Source organism: Salmo trutta, chromosome 21, assembly GCF_901001165.1.
Source record: "Salmo trutta chromosome 21, fSalTru1.1, whole genome shotgun sequence".
NCBI classification, from domain to species: Eukaryota; Metazoa; Chordata; class Actinopteri; order Salmoniformes; family Salmonidae; genus Salmo; species Salmo trutta.
Window position 1 is genome coordinate 18,484,106 of NC_042977.1, and position 27,446 is coordinate 18,511,551.

The 27,446-nt window shown below is 42.9% G+C and overlaps 1 protein-coding gene across 4 annotated transcripts in view; it reads left to right on the forward strand.

Annotated features, from left to right (window-relative positions):
• Nucleotides 1-27,446, forward strand: part of LOC115156861 (ephrin type-B receptor 1) — a 298,565-nt gene that overhangs the window by 208,441 nt on the left and 62,678 nt on the right. For all 4 annotated transcript variants that reach the window (XR_003868337.1, XM_029704639.1, XM_029704640.1 and 1 more), the window contains exon 6: nucleotides 16,008-16,132. Coding sequence is in view for 3 of the 4 variants with exons in the window: in XM_029704639.1 (XP_029560499.1) it covers nucleotides 16,008-16,132 (125 nt within the window). In the remaining variant the exon portion in view is untranslated. The remainder of the gene's footprint in view (nucleotides 1-16,007; nucleotides 16,133-27,446) is intronic.

The window sequence follows — 27,446 nt, forward strand, 5'->3', positions numbered from 1 at the left end:
CCAAGACATGGCGTGTTAGGATCTGTGGTGAGACCAGCACATCCCTCCCTTTGCCCTATTTCTGCACCCTTTGTAGTTCCCCAGTTTTACTTACACATCAAACCCTTTGAAACCTAAAAAAAAGAAAATGCTGGTTTGCATTTTTCTCCAAGACAACATTACAAAAATGTTTGCTTCTTAAGCTTCAGTAAAAAGCCTAAAGTAAATTAATCTATTCATGACAAACAGCAAATACGATTTTTATATAATGTCCTTTCTACTTGATATTCTGAAGTTTGAAACAGCGTTGAGACAGTGTTGTGGCTTATCAGATATCTTTGCTGGTTATCTTTGCGGTCTTCTTTTCGAATAACTCGACTTGACTCGGCCTCTCCCTTCACGACAGACTGAGAACAGTCTATAAGGCCACAGCCTAAAACATTCATGCTGAACACATCCCTGAAAAAACAACTACCAAATACAATCCTGGGCGAAATAGCTGGAGGATGTTTTTATAGGGCTGAACAGGATCTAGAATCAAGTCATTCCTCTTATTCGTTATGATTTAAAAGGCGAAACTGATATTATTTTCTGTGATTCTTTGTGAATACAGGCCCATGCCAGTTTCTCTGCTGTTTGCTGTCTTGGCAGCAGTGCCGTAGCTGTTACAGAACAGGCAGTGAGACAAGAAGGGTTTGGGTGTTTAGTACTACATAATGACCAAGCAGACAACTCTTCTGTCCAAGACATTAGCCTATGATTAGGGCAGCGTGAACCAAGCCAGGGAGTTGGACGGCCGCCTCCTCATCTCTCTCCTTCACCCTCTCTCTCTCTCTCTCTCTCTCTCTCTCTCTCTCTCTCTCTCTCTCTCTCTCTCTCTCTCTCTCCTCTCTCTCTCTCTCTCTCTCTCTCTCTCTCTCTCTCTCTCTCTCTCTCTCTCTCTCTCTCTCTCTCTCTCTCTCTCTCTCATGTTGGAAGGCTCTTGCTCTCAAAGGCTCTTGAGTCTCTCACTCTCTCCAACTCCCTTGCGATTTTTCAATTTTTTTCTCTCTCCTATTCGTCATTTCTCTTGCATCCCTCCCTCCCTTCTATTTCTCTGGCCTTGTGATGGAATGTGAATTCAGCCACTGGAAATGACAGCTTTGGGATATTTTGTCTGCCTGGTCCTTTTCCTACAGTGTTCTTCATGCTCCCGTGGAGTTCCATCATGTACATAGTGACACTTATCAAGGGACCTAGAGCACAAAGTATTGACCAAGTGGAAAATTTAAATGAGACTCGTTTCATTTTTCTGTGTTTGCTGTTATAAGAGAGACCTCAAGAGTGTCTGCCAAATATGTGGAGTGTATTTGTGTATTGAGTGTTGCTGTGTATTTGGTTTTTGAGTGGTCATTTCGTGTGTGTACCATATTAGAGTTTTTGAGTACATACAGCATCTTTTCTGGGATTTTTTGTTTTATAAACATTGGATATTTCTGGGACTTGTTACTCCACTGTAACAGCATGGTTGAAAGCAGAGCTATGGCGGTATGGAAATGTAAAAGTTGTGAACCCTCCAGTTTGTGCATTTTGCTGAGCGTAGGTGAATATGCTTTTTTTACATACAGTGCATTCGGAAAGTATTCAGACCCCTTGCCTTTTTTCACATATTGTTACGGTACAGCCTTAGTCTAAAATTGATTAATAATCCTCTTTGGGCTAGGTGTCGTGCTAGCGGGATAGAAGCCGACAACATCCGGTGAAATTGGAGGGCGCGCAATTCAAATAAATATTTGTAATATTAAATATTCATGAACATACAAGTGTCTTATATCATTTAAAAGCTTAACTTCTTGTTAATCCAACTGCGTTGTCAGATTTCAAAAAGGCTTTACGGCGAAAGCATACCATGCGATTATCTGAGGACAGCGCCCCACATCAACATATTTTTCAACCAGCCCAGGCTTCACAAAATCACAAACAGTGATTAAATAAATCACTTACCTTTGAAGATCTTCCTCTGTTTGCAATCGCAAGGGTCCCAGCTACATCATGAATGGTCATTTTGTTCAATAAAATCATTATTTTTATCCCAAAAAGTTAGTTTAGTTGGTGCCAATGATTTCAATAATCCACTCGTTCAACATGCAGACAAAGGAGTCCAAAAAGCTACCAGTAAACTTCGTCCAAACAAGTCAAACGACATTTCTATTTTATCCTCAGGTAGTCTAAAATGTGAATAAACTATAATATTTCACCTGGAAAGTACTATGTTTAATAGGAAAGGACAATTCGTATGCTTGTGCCTTCTCCTTCGCGCGCCAAAAGACTGATTTGGTCCAGGTGCTCTCCCCCAAAAAAAATCAAAATACATTTTTCAAAAAAGAAGCCTGAATCAAAAAAATACATTCTGGTTGGATTTTCTTCGGATTTCGCCTGCCATATCAATTCTGTTATAGTCTCAGACATTATTTTAACAGTTTTAGAAACTTCAGAGTGTTTTCTATCCAATGCTACCAATTATATTATTATATGCATATCCTGGCTTCTGCGTCTGAGTAACAGGCAGTTTACTTTGGGCACGTCAGTCAGGTGGAAATTCAGGATACTGCCCCCTAGCCCTAAGAAAAATCCTAATCAATCTACACACAATATCCCATAATGACAAAATGAAAACAGCTTTTTAGACATTATTGCAAATAAAAACTGAAATACCTATTTACATAAGTATTCAGACCCTTTGCTATGAGACTCGAGCTCAGGTTAATCCTGTTTTCATTGATCATCCTTGAGATATTTCTACAACTTGATTGGAGTCCACCTCTGGTAAATTCAATTGATTGGACATGATTTGGAAAGGCACACACCTGTCTATATCAGGTCCCACTATATGAGGTCCCACAGTTAACAATGCATGTCAGAGCAAAAACCAAGCCATGAGGTTGAAGGAATTGTCTGTAGATCTCCAAGACTGGATTGTGTCGAGCCACAGATCTGGGGAAGGGTACTGCAGCATTGAAGTGCAGTGTCTGCAGCATTGAAGGTCCCCAAGAACACAGTGGCCTATATCATTCTTAAATGGAAGAAGTTTGGAACCATCAAGACTCCAGCCATACCGCCCGGCCAAACTGAGCAATCGGGGGAGAAGGGCTTTGATCAGAGAGTTGACCAAGAACCTGGTGGTCACTCTGACAGAGGTCCAGAGTTCCTCTGTGGAGGTGGGAAAACCTTCCAGAAGGACACGTATCACTGCAGCACTCCACAAATCAGGCCTTTATGGTAGAGTGGCCAGACGGAAGCCACTCATCAGTAAAAGGCACATAACACCCCACTTGGAGTTAGCCAAAAGGCACCTAAAGGTCTCTGACCATGAAAAATAAGATTCTCTGGTCTGCTGAAACCAAGATTGAACTCTTTGGCCTGAATGCCAAGCGTCACGTCTGGAAGAAACCTGGCACCATCCCTATGGTGAGCATGGTGGTGGCAACATCATGCTGTGGGGATGTTTTTCAGCGGTAGGGACTGGGAGACTAGTCAAGATCGAGGGAAAGATGAACAGAGAAAGTACAGAGAGATCCTTGATTTAAACCTGCTCCAGAGAGCTCAGGACCTCAGACTGGGGTGAAGGTTCACCTTCCAATAGGACAACGACCCTAAGCACACAGCCAAGAAAATGCAGGAGTGGCTTTGGGATAAGTCTCTGAATGTCCTTGAGTGGCCCAGCTAGAGCCGGACATGAATGGAGAGACCTGAAAATATCTGTGTGGCGTCGCTCCCCATCCAACCTGACAGAGCTTGAGAGAATCTGCAGAGAAGAGTGGGAGAAACTCTCCAAATACAGGTGTGCCAAGCTTGTAGCGTCATACCCAAATAGACTCAAGTCTGTAATCGCTGTCAAAGGTGCTTCAACAAAGTACTGAGTAATGGGTCTGAATACTTATGTAAATGTGATATTTCAGTTTTTTGTTTTTAATACATTTTCAAAAATGTCTGAAAACCTGTTTTTGCTTTGTCATTATAGGGTATTGTGTGTAGATTGATGAGGGGAGAATTTTAAAATAAAACCACATTTTAGAATGAGGCTGTAACGTGACAAAATGTGGAAAAAGTCAAGGGTTCTGAATACTTTCCGAATGCACTGTATATATATTTTCTTCCTACTAGACATTCTCAAACTATACAACCTCCTCATTCCCCGTTTCTGGAATCGAAAATCCAGTGTTTAATCGCAACAACCTCCAAGAAAATAACATCAGAGAGTGAAGAAGGGAACACTCTCTCTGTCTGGCTCATGGTCCTTTAAGTTGTGGTGCCTGACAGTGAAGTAAAGGGAAATTAGGAGGTAAATAGCTATGATTATTAGGGTAGCCTAATGCCTTCTGACTGTCCCATGTTTGAATGGCTAAATATGCCCTACATGACAGATAGATGTTGGGAAGCATTGTGTGATCCCGGCTCTGGGTAAAAAGGTGACTGGTTGTAATTGGCTCTGCCCATGCCCAGCCCTAGGGGACTCTTTGTGGCTAGGTAATTGCGGCGCTGCTGCTTCTGACTGGAGGGGTTTCATAACAGGCAAGAAGGATATGGATGTGGATATGAACTTTCGGTGATGAGATGGATCGAAGGATCTGAGGATAATTTGGGGAGAAAACGTTGATAAGGCAGTCTGAGAGTGGGAGTCTGGGGAAAGTTATTCTTAGCCACACTTACCATGTGCAAACTGGACTGAATGCCAAAAACAGTTAAAAAGGACACAAAGGTGTTGGCAATCTGTTGATCCTCCTCAAAGTTATCATTGGAATCTCAAGTTCTCATTGGACTCTCAAAACTGCCAAATTCTTTGCTTTTCTGAAACATGGCTCTCGGACAAGATACCCCCCATGGCTATCAAACTCGATGGATTCTCCAATCACCGGGCGGACAGGACAGTGGAGTTGGCAAATCGAGGGGGGAGAGGTTTACCTCTACACCAACTCCAACTGGTCTGCTAACTCCAGCGCTGTGGAAGTGTTCACCCGTCTTGGACTACCTGATGGTCAAATGCAGACCCTTCTACCTCCCGAGGGAGTTTTCAGCTGCTATCATGAATGTTGTATACATTCCACCTCAGGATAATAAAAATAACAATCTGGCACTTAACGAACTGTACAAGCCTATAAACAAGCAGGAAAACCTACATCCAGAGGCTGCTTTTCTGGTTGCCGGCGATTTTAATTCCGCGTCACTAAGGCACGTGATGCCCAACTACCATAAACACGTCTCCAACACCACTAGGGACAATAAAGTCCTACACCATTGTTATTCTACCCACAAGCAAGCATACAAGGCCATCTCCCTCGTCCGCCATTCGGTAAATCGGATCACGACTCCATATTTTTTCTTTCTGTTTACAGGCAGAAACTCATGATCAAATATTATGCTACAGGACAGCTTTGCCAGTGCTGATTGGATTATGTTTTGAGACTCCGGCGATAACATTGACGAGCTAACCACCTCCGTCACCGGCTTCATTAGAAAATGTATCGGCGATGTTGTCTCCAGGCTGAGGGTTCGCTGCTTCCCCAATCAAAAACCCTGGATTAACACTAAGGTTGGAGCTAAACTAAAGGAAAGGGCTACCGCACACAGAGCTATCGTAGACAACCCTGAGGCTACGGCCGAGGCCAGGAATAAGTCCTGCTATGACATACGGAGAGTCATCAAACGAGCAAAAGGACAATATAGGAATAAGGTGGAATCATACTACACAGGCTCTGACGCCCGCCGTATGTGGCAGGGGCTACAGTCCATTACGGATTACAATGGAAGACCCAACCATGATCTGCCTAACGATGCCACTCTACCAGACGAACTTAAATGCATTTAATGCACGTTTTGACAACAACAACATCGTGCCGGGTGTGAGGGCCGTCACCGACCCAGATGATTTGGTGACCTCACTCTCAGAGGCCGACATGAAAAAAGTATTTAATCAGGTCCACACCTGCAAGGCCGCAGGGCCCAACGGTATTCCAGGGCACGTTCTCAGAGCATGCTGTCAGGCATATATAATTTGCATACCGCCCCAACAGATCCATAGATGAAACAATCTCAATTGCTCTGCACACTGCCTCATCTACCTAGATAAGAGGAATACCTATGTGAGAATGCTGTTCATTGACTGCAGTTTAGCGTTCAACACCATTGTCCACTCCAACCTCGTCACCAAGCTTTGGACTGGGTCTGGACACCTCCCTCTGCAACTGGATCCTGGACTTCCTGACGGGCCAACCCCAGGTGGTGAGGGTAGGCAACATCAACTTCTCCACACAGACCCTCAACACAGGGGCCCCACAGGGGTGTGTGCTTAGTTCCCTCCTCTACTCCCTCCAACACCATCATCAAGTTTGCTGACGACACATCATGGTAGGCCTGATTACCGGTACTGATGAGTCAGCTTACAGGGAGGAGGTCAGTGACCTGGCAGTGTGGTGCCAGAACAACAACCTCTCCCTCAACGTCAGTAAGACCAAGGAGCTGATCGTGGACTACAGGAAACAGGGGGACACCATGGAACTTGAAGCTCTCGACCTGTGAGCACTCCCCCATCCACATCGATAGGGACGCAGTAGAGCAGGTCGAGAGCTTCAAGTTCCTTGGTGTCCAAATCACTAAAGACCGAAAATGGTCCAAACAGTACATCTTCTCCCTCAGGAGGTTGAAAAAGTTTGTGGGCCCTCAAATCCTCAAAAAGTTCTACAGCTGTGCCATTGAGAGCATTTTGACAGGCTGAATCACTGCCTGGTATGTCACTAGCACCACCCTCGATCGCATGGTGCTGCCTAGGGTGGTGCGGACAGCCCAGTACATCACTGGGGTCTAGCTCCATGCCATGCAGGACATCTACTGTATATCAGGAGGTGTGGTAGGAAGGCCCAGAAAATCGTTAGACTCCAACCACCCAAGCCATAGAATATTCTCTCTGCTTCCACACAGCAAACGATACCGGTGCATCAAGTCTGGCACCAACAGGCTCTTGAACAGCTTCTATACCCAAGCAACAAAATAGCTGCACGTACTATCTGAGTTAACCTTGTATCCTCATTGACCTTTTTATTTTGTATTTTTGTCTCTATGCACACTCACAGGGCCCTACATACTCATACACACACACACTCCATCTGCTCACTCACGCATAATATGCACGTACAGTACCAGTCAAAAGTTTGGACACACCTACTCATTCAACGGTTTTTCTTTATTTTGACTATTTTCTACATTGTAGAATAACAGTAAAGACATCCTTTTTCGTCATTCTCTCAACCAGCTTCACCTTGAATGCTTTTCCAACAGTCTTGAAGGAGTTCCCACATATGCTGAGCACTTGTTGGCTGCACTTCCTTCACTGCGGTCCAACTCATCCCAAACCATCTCAATTGGTTTGAGGTCGGGTGATTGTGGTGGCCAGGTCATCTGATGCAGCTCTCCTTCTTGGTCAAATAGCCCTTACACAGCCAGGAGGTGTGTTTTGGGTCATTGTCAGGTTGAAAAACAAATGATAGTCCCACTAAGCGCAAACCAGATGGGATGGCGTACCACTGCAGAATGCTGTTGTAGCCATGCTTGTTAAGTGTGCCTTGAATTCTAAATAAATCAAAGACAGTGTCACCAGCAAAGCACCCCCACACCATCACACCTCCTCCTCCATGCTTCACGCTGGGAACCACACATGCAGAGATCATCTGTTCACCTACTCTGTGTCTCACAAAGACACTGCGGTTGGAACCAAACATCTCAAATTTGGACTCATCAGACCAAAGGACAGATTTCCACCGGTCTAATGTACATTGATCGTGTTTCTTGGCCCAAGCAAGTCTCTTCTTCTTATTGGTGTCCTTTAGTAGTGGTTTCTTTGCAGCAATTCGACCATGAAGGCCTGATTCACGCAGTCTCCGCTGAACAGTTGATGTTGAGATGTGTCTATTACTTGAACTCTGTGAAGCATTTATTTGGGCTGCAATCTGAGGTGCAATTAACTCTAAGAATCATTAAAAATAATTGGGGAATCATCCAAAGTGATACGTTACTACGCCAAGTCTTTCCTGAGCCACCAGTCATAAGCTTTAAGAGATGTCCTACCCTAAAGGACAAATTAGTCCACAGTTATCTTCCGGGTGACTCTCAAAAAACTTGGCTTGGCCACAAACCCAAGGGCTCTTTTAAATGTAACCAGTGCAACCATTGCAGAAATATTGCACAGAAAAAGTATTTTGTTGATACAGCTTCCAAAATTGAGTATTACGTCAAGCATTTCATTAACTGCAAAACCACTCATGTCATCTATAGATTGGAATGTCCACAGTGCAAGGTGTTCTACATTGGACGGACAAAGAGACGCCTTCAAGATCGCCTAGCGGAACACAAGTACGCCATACGGGTAGGCAATGAAGACTACCCCATGGCAAGGCACTACAAGTCCTTACACCATGGCAACCCTGCCTCCCTACAAGCTATGGGTATTGATCATATCCCGGCCTCTATTAGAAAAGGGGACCGTCTTAAACAGTTAAACCAAATGGAAAGTTTTTGGATTTACAAACTACAGGCCACTAAATACCCGGGTTTAAATGAAGATATGGATTTCTCCCCCTTCCTGTAGGGTTGTGATGGGTACATTTGCTGTCATCTAGTGGATATTTTGCTCAATTGCCCTCAGCTATGTTTAGACTCTTGTTGTTCATGTTTTGCTGTGTTCTAGTGTACTGTGGAATATATTGCTTCCTTATTCTTGACACTTCGCCCAGACATATTTAAGGTTAGAACTACCTTTCTAAGTGTTCTGATACTTCTAGTTTGGAGTTACATTTTTATGATAACATAGCTACAGCATTTCACTTTAAAGTGTGTATAGTATTGCTTACTAGGTGTGTCCAATCAATTTTAACCACTCCCCCTTCAAATTAGGGTTAATTGGAAAAGCTGTTAAACAGAGAACATTGTATTATTTCTTTGTACACCCTGATGAAGGCCATATAGCCGAAACGCGTCGGTTTTTTATAAACATTGTTTGTATTGAACATGCCATACTAATAAAGGCATTTTAATCAATTATATGAAGAGTGCCTTGGTCCTCCTTTCTTTTTGAAGACCAACTCAACCCTTTTACCAAAGAGCACCTTCTGTCTACCAACATTTACTATTGTGTACCTTAGTAGCGCTTCCCTTCCTCCTCTTTCTACTGCAATTAACTCTATTGAACTTATCCGTTCCTGAAATTTTCCAGATTGACTGACCTACATGTCTTAAAGTAATGATGGACTGTCATTTCTCTTTGCTTATTTGAGCTGTTCCTGACATAATATGGAATTGGTCTTTTACCAAATATGGCTATCTCATGTTTTTCACCCCTACCTTGTCACAACAGAACTGTTTGGCTCAAACGCATTAAGAAGGAAAGAAATTCTACAAATGAACTTTTAACAAGGCACACCTGTTAATTGAAATGCATTCCTGGAGAGAATGCCAAACGTGTGCAAAGCTGTCCTCAAGGCAAAGGGTGGCTACTTTGAAGAATCTCAAATTCTTTAACACTTTTTGGTTACTGTTATTTCAAAGTGTTGATGTCTTCACTATTATTCTACAATGTAGAAAATAGTCAAAATAAAGAAAAACCCAGGAATGAGTATGTGTGTCCCAACTTTTGACTGCTACTGTACATTTATACTAACTTTACACACACGCTCACCCACTCACGTACAAGGTGCTGCTACTCTGTTTATTTTATATCCCGTTGCCTGGTCACCTTACCCCTATACATATCTACCTCTGTCACTCCAGTATCCCTGCACACTGTAAATATGGTATTTTAACTGACCCTGTATATAGAATGCTTATCTACTGTGTTCTTCATATTTCTTTTTATTTCTCATGTGTTTTTTCCCTAGTATTTTTTTATTTATTTATTTCACCTTTATTTAACCAGGTAGGCAAGTTGAGAACAAGTTCTCATTTACAATTGCGACCTATTACATTGTTATTGATTATGGAATTGTTGGGTTTTGAGTTGGCAAGAAAGTAATTTCACTGTGCTTGTGCATGTGACATTAAAACATGAAACTTGTATTTTATACGGAAGATTGTAAGATTGACAGAGACATTGAGGGCGGAAGACGAGGGCGAGTGGGGCAACGTAAGTGTTAGAGAGTTTGAGAAGAGATGTGTAGAAGAGAGAAGGAGAGAGAGTTAGACCAAAGAAGGATATAGGGGGGCGATTGGTAGAGGAGAGGAGGACAGTCCGTGAGGTGCAGAGATGATTCCTGTGTGAATCAGTGCAGAGGTCATTAAACTGTCCTAGGTCCCTGTGTGTGTCTGGGATGAAAGTCTGATCAATACTCTGATTCACAGCCTGCACTAAACTGGACACACACACACACACACACACACACACACACACACACACACACACACACACACACACACACACACACACACACACACACACACACTTCTCAGGTTATTTACTACCCTCTCTCTACAGCCCTGGTTTGGTCATCTTGATCTCTGTATAGTCAAAAGCTGCCATCTCCCATTTGATGTCTTTTTGGGGAACATTATGCTTTAATTCACTTAGGAGCACACCGTGTGCGGACCTGAGGGTTGTGTGGTAAATGTTAAACGTCCATTAAGATAGGTTAATGCATACTAGGGTCATTACAGTCAAGAACCAGACGATGTTTAAAAACCTTCAGAAAGTGTAGGAAATGAGGTAACACAATGTCCTCAACAGCATCCTTCTCTCCCGCCATCCCTCCATCCAGGACACTTAACCTATGAACAGCTGAATGACACCTCTCAGAGAGGGACTTTTCTTCCCTCTTTTACTGCTTTTCACTGCCTATCTTTTTCTCCTGACTTGCACAACTCTGTGACCTGAGGCATGTTCAACAAGGCTTTTGTTTGCGGCGAACATGTTGCCAGAGTAAGAATTTCAGTTGAACAATTTGAATGAACATTCCAAAATGTTACGGTGAAACATCAAACATTTAGTTTTTGTCAGGGTTACTGTCTTTTTTAAGCGACAATATTCAAAATGAAAATGACTTCCTACTAAATATAGTAGAACGTCTACATGGCCACTTGATTATTTTTAGCGGCAGTTTAGATCTGAAACAGACACTTACGTTCTCAGACTGTTAGCTAGTGTTAGTGAACCGTAGCGGCTAACACACAAAAAATGAATATGTTAGCTTATGTTAGCCAAAGTTTGCAAGCTATTTCCCTTGTTGAACGCACCTCTAGATTCTGTGCCAACTGCCAAACCAGTCACCAAACTGAGAATCCCTCTTATCTAAACACTCCTCCTCCCATTCCATTCTACTCCTCTGCAACTGTTTTTAGAAGTACTCCCAAAATCCAAACATCTCCATCTATTCCATCTTGCAGCCTTCTTTGGGCATGTGGAAACCAGCGAAACCCCAAGTTCATGAAAACAGTCTGCGGCTCAGCGGGATTCTAGATACAAAGAGATAGAAGTAGTCGAAGCCAAATCCAAACAACCAAAACATACCAAAGGGATTTGAGCCTTTGACATTACTAAAACCAGAGGGATGTGAGGCATGTTTGGATCCCTACTCATTATGTTTTGTGTTTACGTGCTTTGAATGCCTTGAGCATTTCCATGTGTTGTTGGTGTACATGGGTTGGTTTAGAGTAGGAACAGATGAAGACACAATCATAGGGTACTGTAAAAAATACAAATGAAAATGTATTATCCCTTGTATGTATTGAAAAGATTGCTCATTAATTTCTTTGTTCGATTATTAGTACGTCCATTGGTTATTTCATTCATCCATCCGTTCATTCATTCATTCATTCATTCATTCAGTCAGTCAGTCAGTCAGTCAGTCAGTCAGTCAATAAATAATTGGAGTATGATAGTGTGCAACTTTCTGAATTAATTTTTACATGCTTTTCTCACTGCCTCAATTCACAGAACTTGACTGACTATAAGAGGGCAGAGAGGAGCTGGTTGTCCAACCATTTCATCATCCTCTTAAGGGCTGGCTCAGGTTGTCATTCTGCTTCATTTAATGCCCGTTTATCATAAATGTTGTAGCTTGTCCCTTGAATCCAGAAACTGGCAGCTAGCTGCAGGCGATCGGAGGAGAAATGCTCTGAATGCTACTGAACTCCTCAAACCTTAAAATGTCTTCATCTAGTGTCTGAAGTACAACAGAGAAAGAGGAATCGTGTAAACCAAAAGACAAGTTGCCTTCCTTCATTACTTTCAGTCTTTGCCACTAAATCTCTCCTCTGGCCACAGTAAAATATGTGATTGTGAGAAGGTTCTGAGCAAACCCACCACACTTAAAGACAATCCCATGCTCGAGGTAACTCTAGAAATTCCAGGACTTGGCGCTTTCAAAAAGGCACCAAGAATGCCCGTTTTACATCTACAGTACATTTCAACAGTGGTGTCACCAATGGCATCACTGGAGTGATTTAAAAAATGGTTAATTGGTTCCCTGAAAGAAACTCATAGAAACAGAACACAGAAAGGGACAGGACAGAATAGAACAGAACAGAACAGATCAGAACAGCACAGAGCAAAGCAGAACTGCCACATCCCTATGTGGCAGTGAGAGGGGTCCATTACCATGTAGTCACGACAGAGCAGCCCCTCTGAGCTATTGCTAATGGGGAGGCAGTGGTTAACCAGCATGCCTAGGAGGGAGAGAGAGTGAAAGAGGTTGAGAGAGGGAGAGCGAGAGACTGTGAGAGCCTGGTGCTGTGGTGCTGTCTCAGTCTTAAAGGAAAAACCCGGAATTAGATTGTTCTGTGTGATGAAATGGGCCTTGGGCCTTTGGTCATCTTACCAATTATCAGGACTTTTCCGACCAATCGTCAAACTGGGAATCAGTCAAGCACATCAGGAGCGTCCAGCTGGGAATTGAGGGATGAAAGCCCTGTGGAATTTGGATCGCGGAATGTGAAATGTATTAAGCTTATCCCGGGAAAATCACAATGAGGGAGTTGATGCAGAGGGAGAATGGGAAGAGGTCACCCAAAACTATTCAAGTTATGTTCTGGGGGTTTGGTGAAAATGAATGAGCTTTCGTTCCCTTTTGTAAAAGATGTGTAATGGCTCTGTGCTATAGTGTGTAGGTATAGACTCGTAAGATGTGTAATGGCTCTGTGCTATAGTGTGTAGGTATAGACTCGTAAGATGTGTAATGGCTCTGTGCTATAGTGTGTAGGTATAGACTCGTAAGATGTGTAATGGCTCTGTGCTATAGTGTGTAGGTATAGAGTCGTAAGATGTGTAATGTGATGGTCTTGTGTTAGAGTAGCAGTTTGCAGATAAATCTCTCTCTCTCTCTCTCTCTCTCTCTCTCTCTCTCTCTCTCTCTCTCTCTCTCTCAGCACTGAGAGGCTTGACATTGATTAATGCTAAGCCGAGTGCTGCATTAAAAGCTGGGGACAGCCAGTTGGGCCAGATAAAAGTGGAACAGAGGAGCGAGGGAAGGGGGAGGGATGGGGGGGAGGAGAGAAGTGCAGGGCACAGCCACCAATCACTGTCAACGCTGGTGTCCCCTGGTAACGGTGGGGACGGCATGCCTTCAGCGGGGCTGACCCTTGACCTCCAGCCAAGTACAGACGCAGCAGTACTGATAGAAACACAGGCTCATTACATACAGGGCACTAACACACATTTGTGTTCGCAAACACACACCCACACACAGGCCTTTAGAAACGAGGACCTGGCAAATGTTTTATCCATGACTTGCAGAAGTGCCACTATTATTTAATTGGGACTTTTAGGCAATCATTGAGACGTGATGTGAAACCATGTAGAATCACAAATGCCTGCCTGGTCTTAATATAATTGGCCAAACTGTGTCTGTCTGGCTAGATACAGTCTGGGTCTTAGTCTGCGTCTCAAATGGCATACTACTTCCTATAGAATGTACTATTTTCTACCAGAGCCTATGGGCCGTGGTCACCAGTAGTGCATGTAGGGAATAGGGAGCTCTTTTGGACTCAACCTTAGTCTGTTCTGGAACACACACTCCCCTCCGCTACCCCCTTTCTACTGTAAGCTCAGAATGCAGGGAAGGCAGCGGCAGCATTGGGGCCTACTGGGGCTGCCAGGGCCGGTAATTGATAATGCGGCCCAGCAGAGCTCTGTGCACTGGAGCGTTAGGCAGCCAGAGCGGAGAGAGGAGGCTTAGCCACACCAAGGTGAGGCCTGGATAGGATGAGAGTGCGTGGGCTGGAACGATAGAGGGAAGCAGGTGGGGTGGAGGTGAGTGTCTGGGGGTTACTTGGGGATTTGGGAGCTGAAATGTGAAGAAAGTCCGGTGTGTTTTAGGAAAGTCTGCATGTGTTTATGTGTATGGGAGGCAGGGGCAGAGTAGTGTGGGTTGTAGAATGTGCATAGTAGTGTGGGTGGTTTTCAACAAAAGTAAGTGCGTGTAGACATATCTGTGTGTGTGTCTATCAGTATTTCTGAGAGTCGTAATACATGAGCCTCCATCTTCCAGACTTCCACATCTCTGGAATGGATACTGTAAAAGATAAGCAAAGAGAGGAGGAAAGCATTACCTTCCCATATACTGGGGGGTAATGTATTATCCCATATACTGGGGGTAATGTACTATTCCATATACTGGGGGTAATGTACTATTCCATATACTGGGGGGTAATGTATTATTCCATATACTGGGGGTAATGTACTATTCCATATACAGGGGGGTAATGTATTATTCCATATACTGGGGGGTAATGTATTATTCCATATACTGGGGGGTAATGTACTATTCCATATACTGGGGGGTAATGTACTATTCCATACACTGGGGGTAATGTACTATTCCATATACTGGGGGGTAATGTATTATTCCATATACTGGGGGGTAATGTATTATTCCATATACTGGGGGGTAATGTACTATTCCATATACTGGGGGGTAATGTATTGTTCCATATACTGGGGGGTAATGTACTATTCCATATACTGAGGGGTAATGTACTATTCCATATACTGGGGGTAATGTACTATTCCATATACTGGGGGGTAATGTATTATTCCATATACTGGGGGGTAATGTATTATTCCATATATTGGGGGGTAATGTATTATTCCATATACTGGGGGGTAATGTACTATTCAATTTACTGGTGGGTAATGTACTATTCCATATACTGGGGGGTAATGTACTATTCCATATACTGCGGGGTAATGTATTATTCCCGGTCAATCACAGCTATACGCTGGCCTTTGCCGCTCGCCGTCTCCGCCCCACCCACCCACCCCTTGCCAGCCCAGGAAGACAGGAACGAGGAATGATGATAGAGGGATGATAGCGCGGAGGACAAAAGCGAGTGAATGAGCTGGAAATTGCTGGGGTGTTGGGTTAATTCACAGCCCATATGTTTGTGCTCAGGTGTGCTGTGTCTGAATGGAAGAGAGAGTAGAGTGGGTGAGCAGAATGGGTGAGCAGAGTGGGAGAGCAGAGTGGGAGAGCAGAGTGGGAGAGCAGAGTGGGAGAGCAGAGTGGGAGAGCAGAGTGGGTGAGCAGAGTGGGTGAGCAGAGTGGGAGAGCAGAGTGGGTGAGCAGAGTGGGTGAGCAGAGTGGGAGAGCAGAGTGGGAGAGCAAAGTGGGAGAGCAGAGGAGAATAGGCCCACACTGTGCACCCAGGCCGAAAGCATCACAAAGAGATGGGATAGAGTTTTCTTCCGATGGGCAGTTTCTAGGTCTTTCTGCCTCATTAGGTAGTGATTTTATTCAGACCCAGCGCAGATTGTTGCCTTGTTGTGTTGGAGACGGACACAGAGAGAGAGAAATGGGGACCTTGAAGAGTGAGGACGTTTTAAAAAATGTGCTAGCTGCTCCACGACAGCTCTGACTGGTGATTCTTACCGGCATGACTTCTGTCTGCAAATTTTGAATGTGTTACATTGTGTTTTTAGTAGCTTTCAATGCTACTTTCTTGCATCGTTCAGGCTATTACAAGGAACAGAGGCAATTTTGTTAATCTCAGTCTCACTTCCTGTTTCCTGTTTGCAGCCCCCTCCATCGTACCCATCATGCACCAGGTGAGCTCCACCATGAAGAGCTTCACATTGTCATGGCCACAGCCTGAACAGCCCAACGGAATCATCCTGGACTACGAGCTACGCTTCTACGAGAAGGTAGGCTGGGTGTGCGTGGGTGAGTGTCTGCGCGTGTGTGTGTGTATAAGCGCACGTCTGCTCAAGAGCATGTTCATCTGCGTACACAATGTGTGTGTGTGTGTGTGTGTGTGTATCTGTGCGTTTATCGACTTAAAGAAACCCAACAGAAGTTTCTCTTGTGTTCCGAAGCGAAACCCCCAAGCTACCCTGGCTGATGATATGTCATCTCAGTTCCACCTCCAGTCCATCTCTCCTTCCCCCTGTTGTTTGGTTACCCTGCCTTCGCCGTCTGATGAAGTGAATACCTTGACACCCCCCCCCTCCCCTCACCAGTCCCACTGCGGTAATGCTATGCGCCTGGTGGGGCTAGCATCGACCCGTCTGCTACCATCTGCTCCTACACAGTGGACTCTTCTTTAATAACCTATGAGAGTATCTGCCCAGAGTATCTACAGAACAGGCCTTATTGACCTGTAGGCTTTTCCCAAGGCCTCGGTCTACAGGAATAATGAAATAGAGCCCAGAATAGACTAGAGCCTAGAGGACACTTAAGGTAGTTTGGTGGGTTGGTTGGATGCAGGTTTTAGCCTTTGAAATGTGTTCGCTTGTGTTACATTTGTTAGATTAAAATATTTAATCTGTATGTTGAGGGTTATCAAACAGATCCATATATTATGTGTTTATCTACAAAGGTACAGTATGTCATTGCGAACAAGAATCATTCTCAATAACAACCTGAAATTCTCTACATTCCCTGTTATGCCAGACTTGAAGTCATGGTCACATACAATTTTCTTCATTAGTTCTTGGAAAACTTTCTACGCCATATTTTAGAAAGCATTCTCTAGCTCCACTTTGCTGCATGGGTCATGAACCAGAATCCAATAGGGCCCCTGTGAAACCTTATCGCTTCACAGCTTAGTGTCATGCAAATACCGCTCATACAACCTGCTGTGTGCTCATAAATATTGATGTCATAATCCTACTGATGTCTTTGTAGCGTGTCCTTCCAGACGAATAGACCTGGGCTGCATTATTCACATATTGATTAATTAATGAAGATAAGGTTGCTAATTGCATAGGGGAAAGCAGGTGAGGGTTACTTAGAGGGCACTTTCTTCTGCTCTGTCTGTCGGTCTGTGGTTCTCTCTCTCTCTCTCTCTCTCTCTCTCTCTCTCTCTCTCTCTCTCGGAATATGATCAGGTGAGAGATGACCCTGTGTGTGACAGCGTGATTGCTTGGTCGCATACTGTGTGCGTGTGTATATGATTGCCCGGTGACATACTGTGCTGCAGAGATTAAATTCTCACCTCGGTGGTCTCTCTGTGATACAATGTATTTTAGATTCTTTGATCCTGACAGGGCCCAACATTGGCCCTAAACACAGTCATCCTCCAACAGTAGGACTGGGACATTTTGGCAGCCAGTAACTGTCATGCAAATAACTGCCGGGCTCACTGTAATTGGTTGGTAATTAACATAAACATGTTTAGAATCTCCGGCTTCCATGCGTAGCCCACTGGTGCAGACCTTTGGAACATCTACATTTAAACGTCTAATAAATCTATTTAATATAGTCTACACCGTCACAATAAATCCATTATTTATTTTAGACAGGTCTAAATAAACATGATGTGAAGAAAATGTAGTCTATTTCAGAAGAACAGAATAGCATATTCTGAGTGGCCCTGATCTGACTATGCCATATGGCTGTGGGCTACAGTACACTAGTTCCAACTCCGTTACAGGGGTCCTATTTGTGCACTTTAGTTTTGATACAAACCTTATCAAAACATACAGTGCATTCGGAAAGTATTCAGACCCCTTCACTTTTGCCTCATTTTGTTACATTACAGCCTTCAATCTACACACTATACCCCATAATCACAAAGCAAAAACAGGTTTTTAGAAATTGTTGCTAAATTATTAAAAATAAAACACTGAAATATCACATTAAATAAGTATTCTCTTAATTTAATCTTGTCTTTACATATACTAAATAATATATGTGTGAAATTAGTTTTGATTTAGAATGGGCCATTATCATGCACCTGTCAGAACAGGGGCAGAGGAAAAAAATACATATCATCTGTGCACTCAAGTAGCGAATGGAGGACGCTTTTCCCTTGGTTCATTTTCATGCCAGTCAGGTAGGCTACTCTTGCTGTAAAGCAAAGCAATGTGCTAAATATTAGGAAAGCTGTGATATAAAAATAGTAGGCTTAGCCTATAGAAATCTGATGGGATCCTCCTCTTTTTAATAGAGGCCATCAAAACTCTGTTTTCTCACGCAATTGCATAGCATAGCCAATAGAAATGTTCCGCATCATGGGCTTATAGGAACACTTATTTCATTCCATGCATCACCCAGCTATGAGGAGCCGTCTCTCGCTGCGCAACAGGTGATCCTATTCTACTCAAACTCTGAATGCCAGGACTAAAAGTTAGGGGTTAGGGAAAATAAGATGTTGAACGGAAATAAATGTATGGTCCCCACGAGGATAGAAAAACATAACGTGTGTGTGTGAGCGTGCGTGCATCTGAATGCGTGCATGCGAGGGTGAATTAGAATTTGGCATGTGAGTAGTTTTCCACTGCACATCAATAACAGTGCATGTTTCATTGACATCTGATTGTATAGCGACCCCGCCACTTAAATACCCTGAGCCATAGAGATTGACTATGATTATCCCCAAGGAAAACTTGACGTAATCTCAATGGAGAAGTCCATACAATTCTGCATAACTTCTACTTACTCCACTATGAATTCTCTAAATAATAATAATAATAATAGTAATAATAATAATAATTGATTGGATTTATATAGTGCTTTTCTAGCAACTGAGGTACTCAAAGCTCTTTAGATAGTAGGGGTAAACTCACCTCATTCTCCATCAATGTGTAGCACCCACCTGGGTGATGCACAGCGTCCATTTTTGAGCCAGAACGCTCACCACACATCAGCTATCAGGTGGAGAGGTGAGGAGGGATATATGCCTGCTATAGCAGGAGGGACTTCTGTACAGTCGTAAAGTGATGATGTGGTCCTTTAGAGATAAAAACCAATTACAGAGGGGTGTCTAGCTACTGGCTTTGTGTCTATAACACACTCCCCTGCACATGGCTGCTCTCGCTGTCTTGCTCGCACCGCAGGAAACTTATAGCCTAGATAATACAGCCATTAAAACCTGGGGTTTTTGATCGAATTTATCAAAATGGCCTCATGGGCCGCCCCTCCTGGTCTCTCAGATCATCTCTTTATGAGCCGGTGATATTAGTATTTTATGTGTCATGCAGTTATGGAGTGGTGGATGATTGTTTCAATGGACTTTCAAGCTACGCTAGTCGCACAGTCAGCTCGTCTTCAAACGCAGGGGAGAGAAGCATTTCACAACGTAAGTCATATATGCACGTCGTCTTCCCACACAGATCGGTTATACAGTAATGTGTTGTTTTACTAGAGTAATAGTAGAGTTCATAGTTTCACTTTTTTTTGTTGGAAGGACACTAAAGTGCTCATTGTACAAGCTAAAGGACACCAAAGTGTCCATTGTACAAGTTAAAGAGATCCCATACAGACTTTGAACCCACAATCTCCCGAGTTGTAAACGTGCCTCGGACTAGTCCAGGTGTTTGTGAGAGAGGAGAGGGGGAATTGAGACACAAAGAGACAATTAGGAGAAGGGGAACTGAAAAGAGGTATCTGGTGCTCGAAAGTCTTTAGGCTTTCCACCAAACAGGCCACTATCCCCCTCTCACTCCAGAGTAAGTGGTCCTGGAATCGTGTAGTTTGGCAAGCAAGTAGAAATGAATTAAAGGTCTATTCAGAAAAAGTGGAATCTCATCCCCTCTCTTTCATTTCTCGTTCTTTTCTTTTTTTCTCTCCTAAAGTTTGGGGCGGTAGGAACTAAATTGGAGTAGCGAAGGTCAGGGCCTCCATTAAGTCTAGAGTGAAGAGCAGGGACACTCTTAAACTGGCTCAGGTTACCAGGTTACTGAGGTGTGTGTGTCTGTGTCTGTGTGTACAGCGCATTCAGAAAGTATTCAGAGCCCTTCACTTTTTCTACATTTACTTACGTTACAGCCTTATTCTAAAAGGATGCCTCATCAATCTACACACAACATCCCATAATAACAAAGAAAAAACAGCTTAGAATAAGGCTGTAACGTAACAAAATGTTGAAAAAGGGAAGGGGTCTGAATACTTTCCGAATGCACTGTATGTGTGTGTGTGTGTGTGTGTGTGTGTGTGTGTGTGTGTGTGTGTGTGTGTGTGTGTGTGTGTGTGTGTGTGTGTGTGTGTGTGTGTATGCAAAGTTGTCACTCTTGCCCACTGTAATTCCCATTGCACTCAATGCACAATCAGTGAGTTGTCAAAAGAAATACCAACTAAGTTTATATCATTCATTTAGTCTCTCAGTTGGCCTTCAGTAAAATCTCCTACTATTATCCCAGCTCAGTATGCACACAGACATGTCATGATTTATAAATGGGATCTTTTGAAAAGCTGGATTTTGATTCAAATCCCTGGCTCCCTTCGCTGTGTATTACATTTTTCCCTTTCAGACTTTTTTGTATTTCTTTCTTCTCTCTCTCTCTGTCAGCAGCTCTCCCTCTTCTCTTCTCTCTATGTCTTTTGTCTGTGCCCCACCCAGCTCTTCTGAGCCCAGACAGTATCCTCAGGTGAGCTGTAGAGACGTAGAGAGCTAAGCCCTCAGAGTGTTTGCTGATTTCAGAAAGAAACCGAGGAAAAACAAACTAAATGAGTCAAGGTTGCCCATTGTTGTTCCTCCTAAATCCCCCACCTTTAATTTATTTTCTAGATAAAGATGTTTTCTATTTATTTTCTATTTTCTATTTTCCCCAATCCTGAGAGAGTTGTGCAGAGCTTTGAGCTCCCCCAGTGAGTGATCTGAGTTAGTTGTGTGTATGTGTGTGTGGGTGTGTATGTTTGAGCATATGCGTGTTTGTGCACATGTTTGCCATGCATTTGTAAGTGTGTGTGCTTGCATGCAGGCTACACTAAGTGATATAAGTGTAGCATGCTGCTAACGGTTAGCTAGCAATACTGTGATCCCGGCATGTTTTCCCTTTCAAGAGTGGCATTTGCTTGTGTCTTTATAGTGGGCGTGTGAAAGCAGCTGTACAGCCACTCTCCCACAGTTAATATGCAGTGTAAGTGGCTTATCTTAGATGAAGGCAGTGGAATGGTTGAAAGGAGACAGCATGCATAGTAATACTTTTTAACAGTAGGTCAAGAAAAGTGTAATAATGTGTATAGCACCATTTTGCTATGCTTAAGGGAATCCTTTTTTAAAGGACTAGCAGTTAGGCTGTTTTAAAATTGTATTTACTATTTGTAATAATGCAGATACTTAATATGATTTAAAATGCCCTTTAATATAAGCTTCTAGAGGGTTATTTGAATTCATAATGAATATGGTAATTACTTGCTTATGGTCTAGTAATGTAAGGGATGGCGCCTCAAGGAATGAAATTGCTTATTGATGGTATTGTTTCCTTACACTTTTCGTTCACGTCAGTAGCATTACAAAGAGTATATATATATAGTATCTCCAGAAATATACATTTTTGTTGTAAAGGAAATGATGTCCCCTTACCATTACCAATATTATACCTTCTATGTATCGTTAACCATGTAGTTAGTATGTGGGGGCGGCTCGTGTGCATGTGTGTGTGTGATATGTGAAGTGGACACATGGTCCCACACCAGGTCTGTCTCTCTGCCAGGTGACCATACTGTCCTTTGTTAGGAGGTTGGCACATGCCACCAGGGTGGGGGTGTGGGGAGCTACACACACACACATGGACACACACACGTATGCCACGGTCCATAATTTAAACAGGCACCAGAAGCTGGCTCAGCTTATCTGGTAGTAGGCAGCAGTAGTATAGATTCACTTCGGGGGTTGGGGTTGTTCTGTCCATTGGAGTGTGTGTAAACGTACTGGTGCAGTCCACTGCAGTTCTATTGCTCTGACAGTCTATAGGGCATAGATTCCCCTTGTATTGTTTCATTCCAAGGCAGTGCACAAAGGCTGAAATCATCAACCATGACAGCAGACATCAAAGTGGTGTATTGAAACAAATTAAAGCCAAATTGTTCAAGGCTTGAGGAGAGGAGGCCCGCCTTCTTATTAGTGTTAGTTGGGGGAAAACTGCCTAGGGAACTGCAGCCTTCAGCCAAGAGGACACTTCAGAGACCAGACGACATGCAGTGTTCCCTGTCTGTCACTGCTGGCCAGCCTCACCATTGGCTGCCCTCCCATCTGCCCTCCCACCTGCTGCTCTGTCTTTATATAGCATGTTAGGGTGCGTCTCCTCTAATCCGCATTTGACTGACAGCATGTGAGGGCCATTCACGGTGGTCAGTCTTTCCTGGCAAAGCCTTTCATTGGCCGTTGTCAAGCTGCTGTCCCGCCGCCTGATACTTCACTTTAAGTATGGCAGATGTAGAAGTGTGTGTGTGTGTGTGTGTCAAATATAATCCCCATTTGACTGACAGCATGAAAGGGCCACTGCCTATTGACGGTCTCTCCAGGGATGGTTCCCCATCGGCCATCCAGTTGGAGGAGAAGGTCATCGGCTGTCGCCTGCCCTCCATCAAGGACCTGCACACCTCCAGGACAAGGAAGTTTGGTCAATCATGACCAAAACCGCCAGCCACCTGAACAGTTTCTTCCCCCATGCTGTGGACCTCATCAACCGGCCATCGGGCTCATAGGGATTAAGTGACTTTGCATTGGGCCGATTACTGCACCTTGTCATCAATGACCTCAATACTAATCTGCACGATGTACTTCTCCGCAAAACACTGTATATATTCGCCACGGCAACATCCCTCCCTCTGCTTGTGCCTTCAGAAAGTATTCACACCCCTTAACTTTTTACACATTTTTGTTGTGTTACAGCCTTAATTTAAAATGGATTCCATTGAGATTTTGTGTTACTGATATACACAGAAAATACCCCATAATGTCAAAGTGGAAATATGTTTTTAGAAATGTTATTGCAAGCCTAAATTTGTAAAAATGTGCTTAACAAGTCACATAATAAGTTGCATGGACTCACTCTGTGCGCAAAAATAGTGTTTAACATGATTTTTAAATGAATACCCCATCTCTGTACCCCACACATACAATGATCTGTATTTCAAGCACAGATTCAACCACAGAGAACAGGGAGGTTTTCCAATGCCTCGCAAAGAAGGGCATCTATTGGTAGATGTGTGAAAAAAAACAAGCAGACATTGAATATCCCTTTGAGCACGGTGCAGTTATTCATTACACAGGATGGTGTATCAATACACCCAGTCACTACAAAGATACAGGCCCCTTCCTAACTCCGTTGCCATAAAAGAAGGAAACCACTCAGGGATTTCAGCATGAGGCCAATGGGGACTTTAAAGTAGTTACAGAGTTTAATGGCTGTGATAGGAGATAGTTATTGTAGTTATTTCACAATACTAACCTAAATGACAGAGTGGAAAGAAAGAAGCCTTTACAGAATACAAATTTTCCAAAACATACATCATGTTTGCAATAAGGCACTAAAGTAAAACTGCAAAAAATGTGGCAGAGAACTTTTTGTCCTGAATACAAAGCGTGATGTTTTGCGGCAAAAAAATCCAACACAACACATCACTGAGTACCACTCTTCATATATTCAAGCATGGTGGAGGCTGCATCATGTTATGGTTATGCTTGTCATCGGCACGGAATAGGGAGTTTTTTTAGTATCAAAATAAACGGATTAGAGCTAAGCACATTGAAAATCCTATAGGAAATCTTGGGTCAGTCTACTTTCCTACAGACACTGGGAGACAAATTCACCTTTCAGCAGGACAATGACCTAAAAAACAAAGCCAAATATACATTGGAGTTGCTTACGAAGACGACATTGAAATTTCCTGAGTGGCCTAGGTACAGTTTTGACTCAAATCGGCTTGAAAATCTATGGCAAGACTTGAAAATGTCTGTCAAGCATTAATCAACAATCAACTTGACAGAGCTTGAAGAATTGTTTTAAGAATAATGTTCAAATTGTACAATCCAGGTGTGCAAAGCTCTTAGTGACTTACCCAGGAAGACTCACAGCTGTAATCGCTGCCGAAGGTGATTCTAGCATGTATAGCTTCAGGGGGTTGAATACTTATCTAATCAAGATATATTTGTGTTTTATTTTCCATGAATCAATACAAAAATGTTATACATTTCTTACACTTTGACATTACAGAATATGTTGTGTAGATCGTCAACAAAAATGACAATAAAATCCATTTTAATCCCACTTTGTAACACAACAAAATGTGGAAAAAGTCAAGGGGTGTGAATACTATCTGAAGGCACTGTATATATATCCCCTCTGTAAATTGTATATTCCCACTATGGTTACTGTTCTGATATTGTGTATTCTGTATGAGGACTTGTCTGTATTCTGTTTGTATATTGTCTATTGCTGGCAGCACCTTACACCTAAGGCAAATTCTGGGTATGTGTAAATGTACTAGGCGAATATAGGTGATAATGATTCAAATCTGCTCGCCCACCTGTCTCCCAAAATCAAGCAGTGGGTGGGGGGTGTGATCCTAGGAGACTCTGTTTGACTGACAGCAGGAGTGGGCCAATTCTATCCGCAGGTGGTCAATGCTCAACCAACCATGGCCTTGCTTATGAATATGAGAGTGATGTCCCAATACTCTAATGTGGTTGCCTGGCTTCCCTTTACATGAGCTGTCTATTTTTGGACATTTATCAAATTAGATCACACCATAATTGAAGTGCAATATCACTTTTACACAGTGTGACTATAGAATAGGTAATGAAGACACTCTGTGGCTAATTCTAGGAATGTATGTGACTATTCATCTTCATGGTACATTACCAATAAACATATAAATACCACAAATCTAATTATCCAATGATATAACTCATTGTTATTGGTAATATCCTGTTTTTGTTTTACTCTTATGTGATTACATTTAGGAGTAGCATTTTCCTATTTGGGCACAAGCTAACATTCGTCTTCATCACAGGAGTGTGTGTCCAATAAAGCCTAATGTGATTGAAAAGATCATTATGTATCGGCCAAATTTCATAGCAGTGTTTACCTCATCTGGCCAATGATGGAGCTTCCTCCGTGATCTAATTACACTGATCCGATTGGGTAACGATGTCAGTGTGGAGCACATACGGGCCTCTGCCTCTATTCTGTTCTCTTCTCTTCTCCGTGGTTCTCTTTGCTCTCTTCTCCTTTTTTATCATCCACTTTCCTATATCTCATTAAAAGTTGATATGTACAGTACCAGTCAAAGGTTTGGACACACTCATTCAAGGATTTTTCTTTATTTTTACTATTTTCTACATTGTAGAATATTAGTGAAGACATCAAATAACACATATAAAATCACGTAGTAACAAAAAAGTGTTAAACAAATCAAAATATATTTTGATATTCTTCAAATTCTTCACCCTTTGCCTTGACGACAGCTTTGCACACTCTTGGCATTCTCTAAACCAGCTTCGCCTGGAATGCTTTTCCAACAGTCTTGAAGGAGTTCCCACCTATGTTGAGCACTTGTTGGCTGTTTTTCCTTCCCTCTAGGGTCCATCTCATCCCAAACCATCTCAATTGGGTTGAGGTCGGGTGGTTGTGGAGGCCAGGTCATCTGATGCAGCACTCCATCACTCTCTTTCTTGGTCAAACAGCCCTTACACAGCCTGGAGGTGTGTTGGGTCATTGTCCTGTTGAAAAACAAATGATAGTCCCACTAAGCGCAAACCAGATGGGATGGTGTATCGCTGCTGTGGTAGCCATGCTGGTTAAGTTGCTTTGAATTTTAAATAAATCACAGACAGTGTCACCAACAAAGCACCCCAACACCATCACACCTCCCTGCTTCACGGTGGGAACCACACATGCGGAGATCATCCGTTCACCTCCTCTTTGTCTCACAAACACACGGTGGTTGGAATCAAAAATCTCAAATTGGGACTCATCAGACCAAAGGACAGATTTCCACCGGTCTAATGTCCATTGATTGTGTTTCTTGGCCCAAGCAAGTCTCTTCTTGTTATTGGTGTCCTTTAGTAGTGGTGTCTTTGCTGCAATTCAACCATGAAGGTCTGATTCACGCAGTCTCCTCTGAACAGTTGATATTGAGCTATGTCTGTTACTTGAACTTTGTGAAGCATTTATTTGGGCTGCAATTTCTGAGGCTGGTAACTCTAATGAAATTATCCTCTGCAGCAGAGGTAACTCTGGTTCTTCCTTTCCTGTGGTGGTCCTCATTGAGAGCCAGTTTCATCATAGCGCTTGATGGTTTTTGCGACTGCACTTGAAGAAACTTTAAAAGTTCCTGACATTTTTCAGATTGACTGACCTTCATGTCTTAAAGTAATGATGGACTGTCATTTCTCTTTGCTTATTTGAGCTGTTCTTGCCATAATATGGACTTGGTCTTTTGCCAAATAGGGCTATCTTCTGTGTACCACCCCTACCTTGTCACAACACAAGTGATTGACTCAAACGCATTAAGAAGGAAAGAAATTCCAAAAATGAACTTTTAACAAGGCACACCTGTTAATTGAAATGCATTCCAGGTGACTACCATTCCAGGTGACTACAGGTAATCAAATGGCTACCCGGACTATTTGCATTGTGTGCCCCTCCCCCTCTTTTTACGCTGCTGCTACTCTCTGTTTATCATATATGCATAGTCACTATAACTAAACACTCATGTACATACTACCTCAATTGGGCCGACCAACCAGTGCTCCCGCACATTGGCTAACCGTGTCCCACCCACCACCCGCCAACCCCTCTTTTACGCTACTGCTACTCTCTGTTCATCATATATGCATAGTCACTTTAACCATATCTACATGTACATACTACCTCAATCAGCCTGACTAACCGGTGTCTGTATGTAGCCTCGCTACTGTTATAGCCTCGCTACTGTATATAGCCTGTCTTTTTATTGTTGTTTTATTTCTTTACCTACCTATTTTTCACCTAATACCTTTTATGCACTATTGGTTAGAGCCTGTAAGTAAGCATTTCACCTGTTGTATTCGGCACACGTGACAAATAAACTTTGATTTGATTTGAGATAATGCCAAGAGTGTGCAAAGCTGTCATCAAGGCAAAGGGTGGCTACTTTGAAGAATTTGTTTAACACTTTTTTGGTTACTACATGATTCCATATGTGTTATTTGATAGTTTTGATGTCTTCACTATTATTCTACAATGTAGAAAATAGTCAAAATAAAGAAAAACCGTTGAATGAGTAGGTGTGTCCAAACTTTTGACT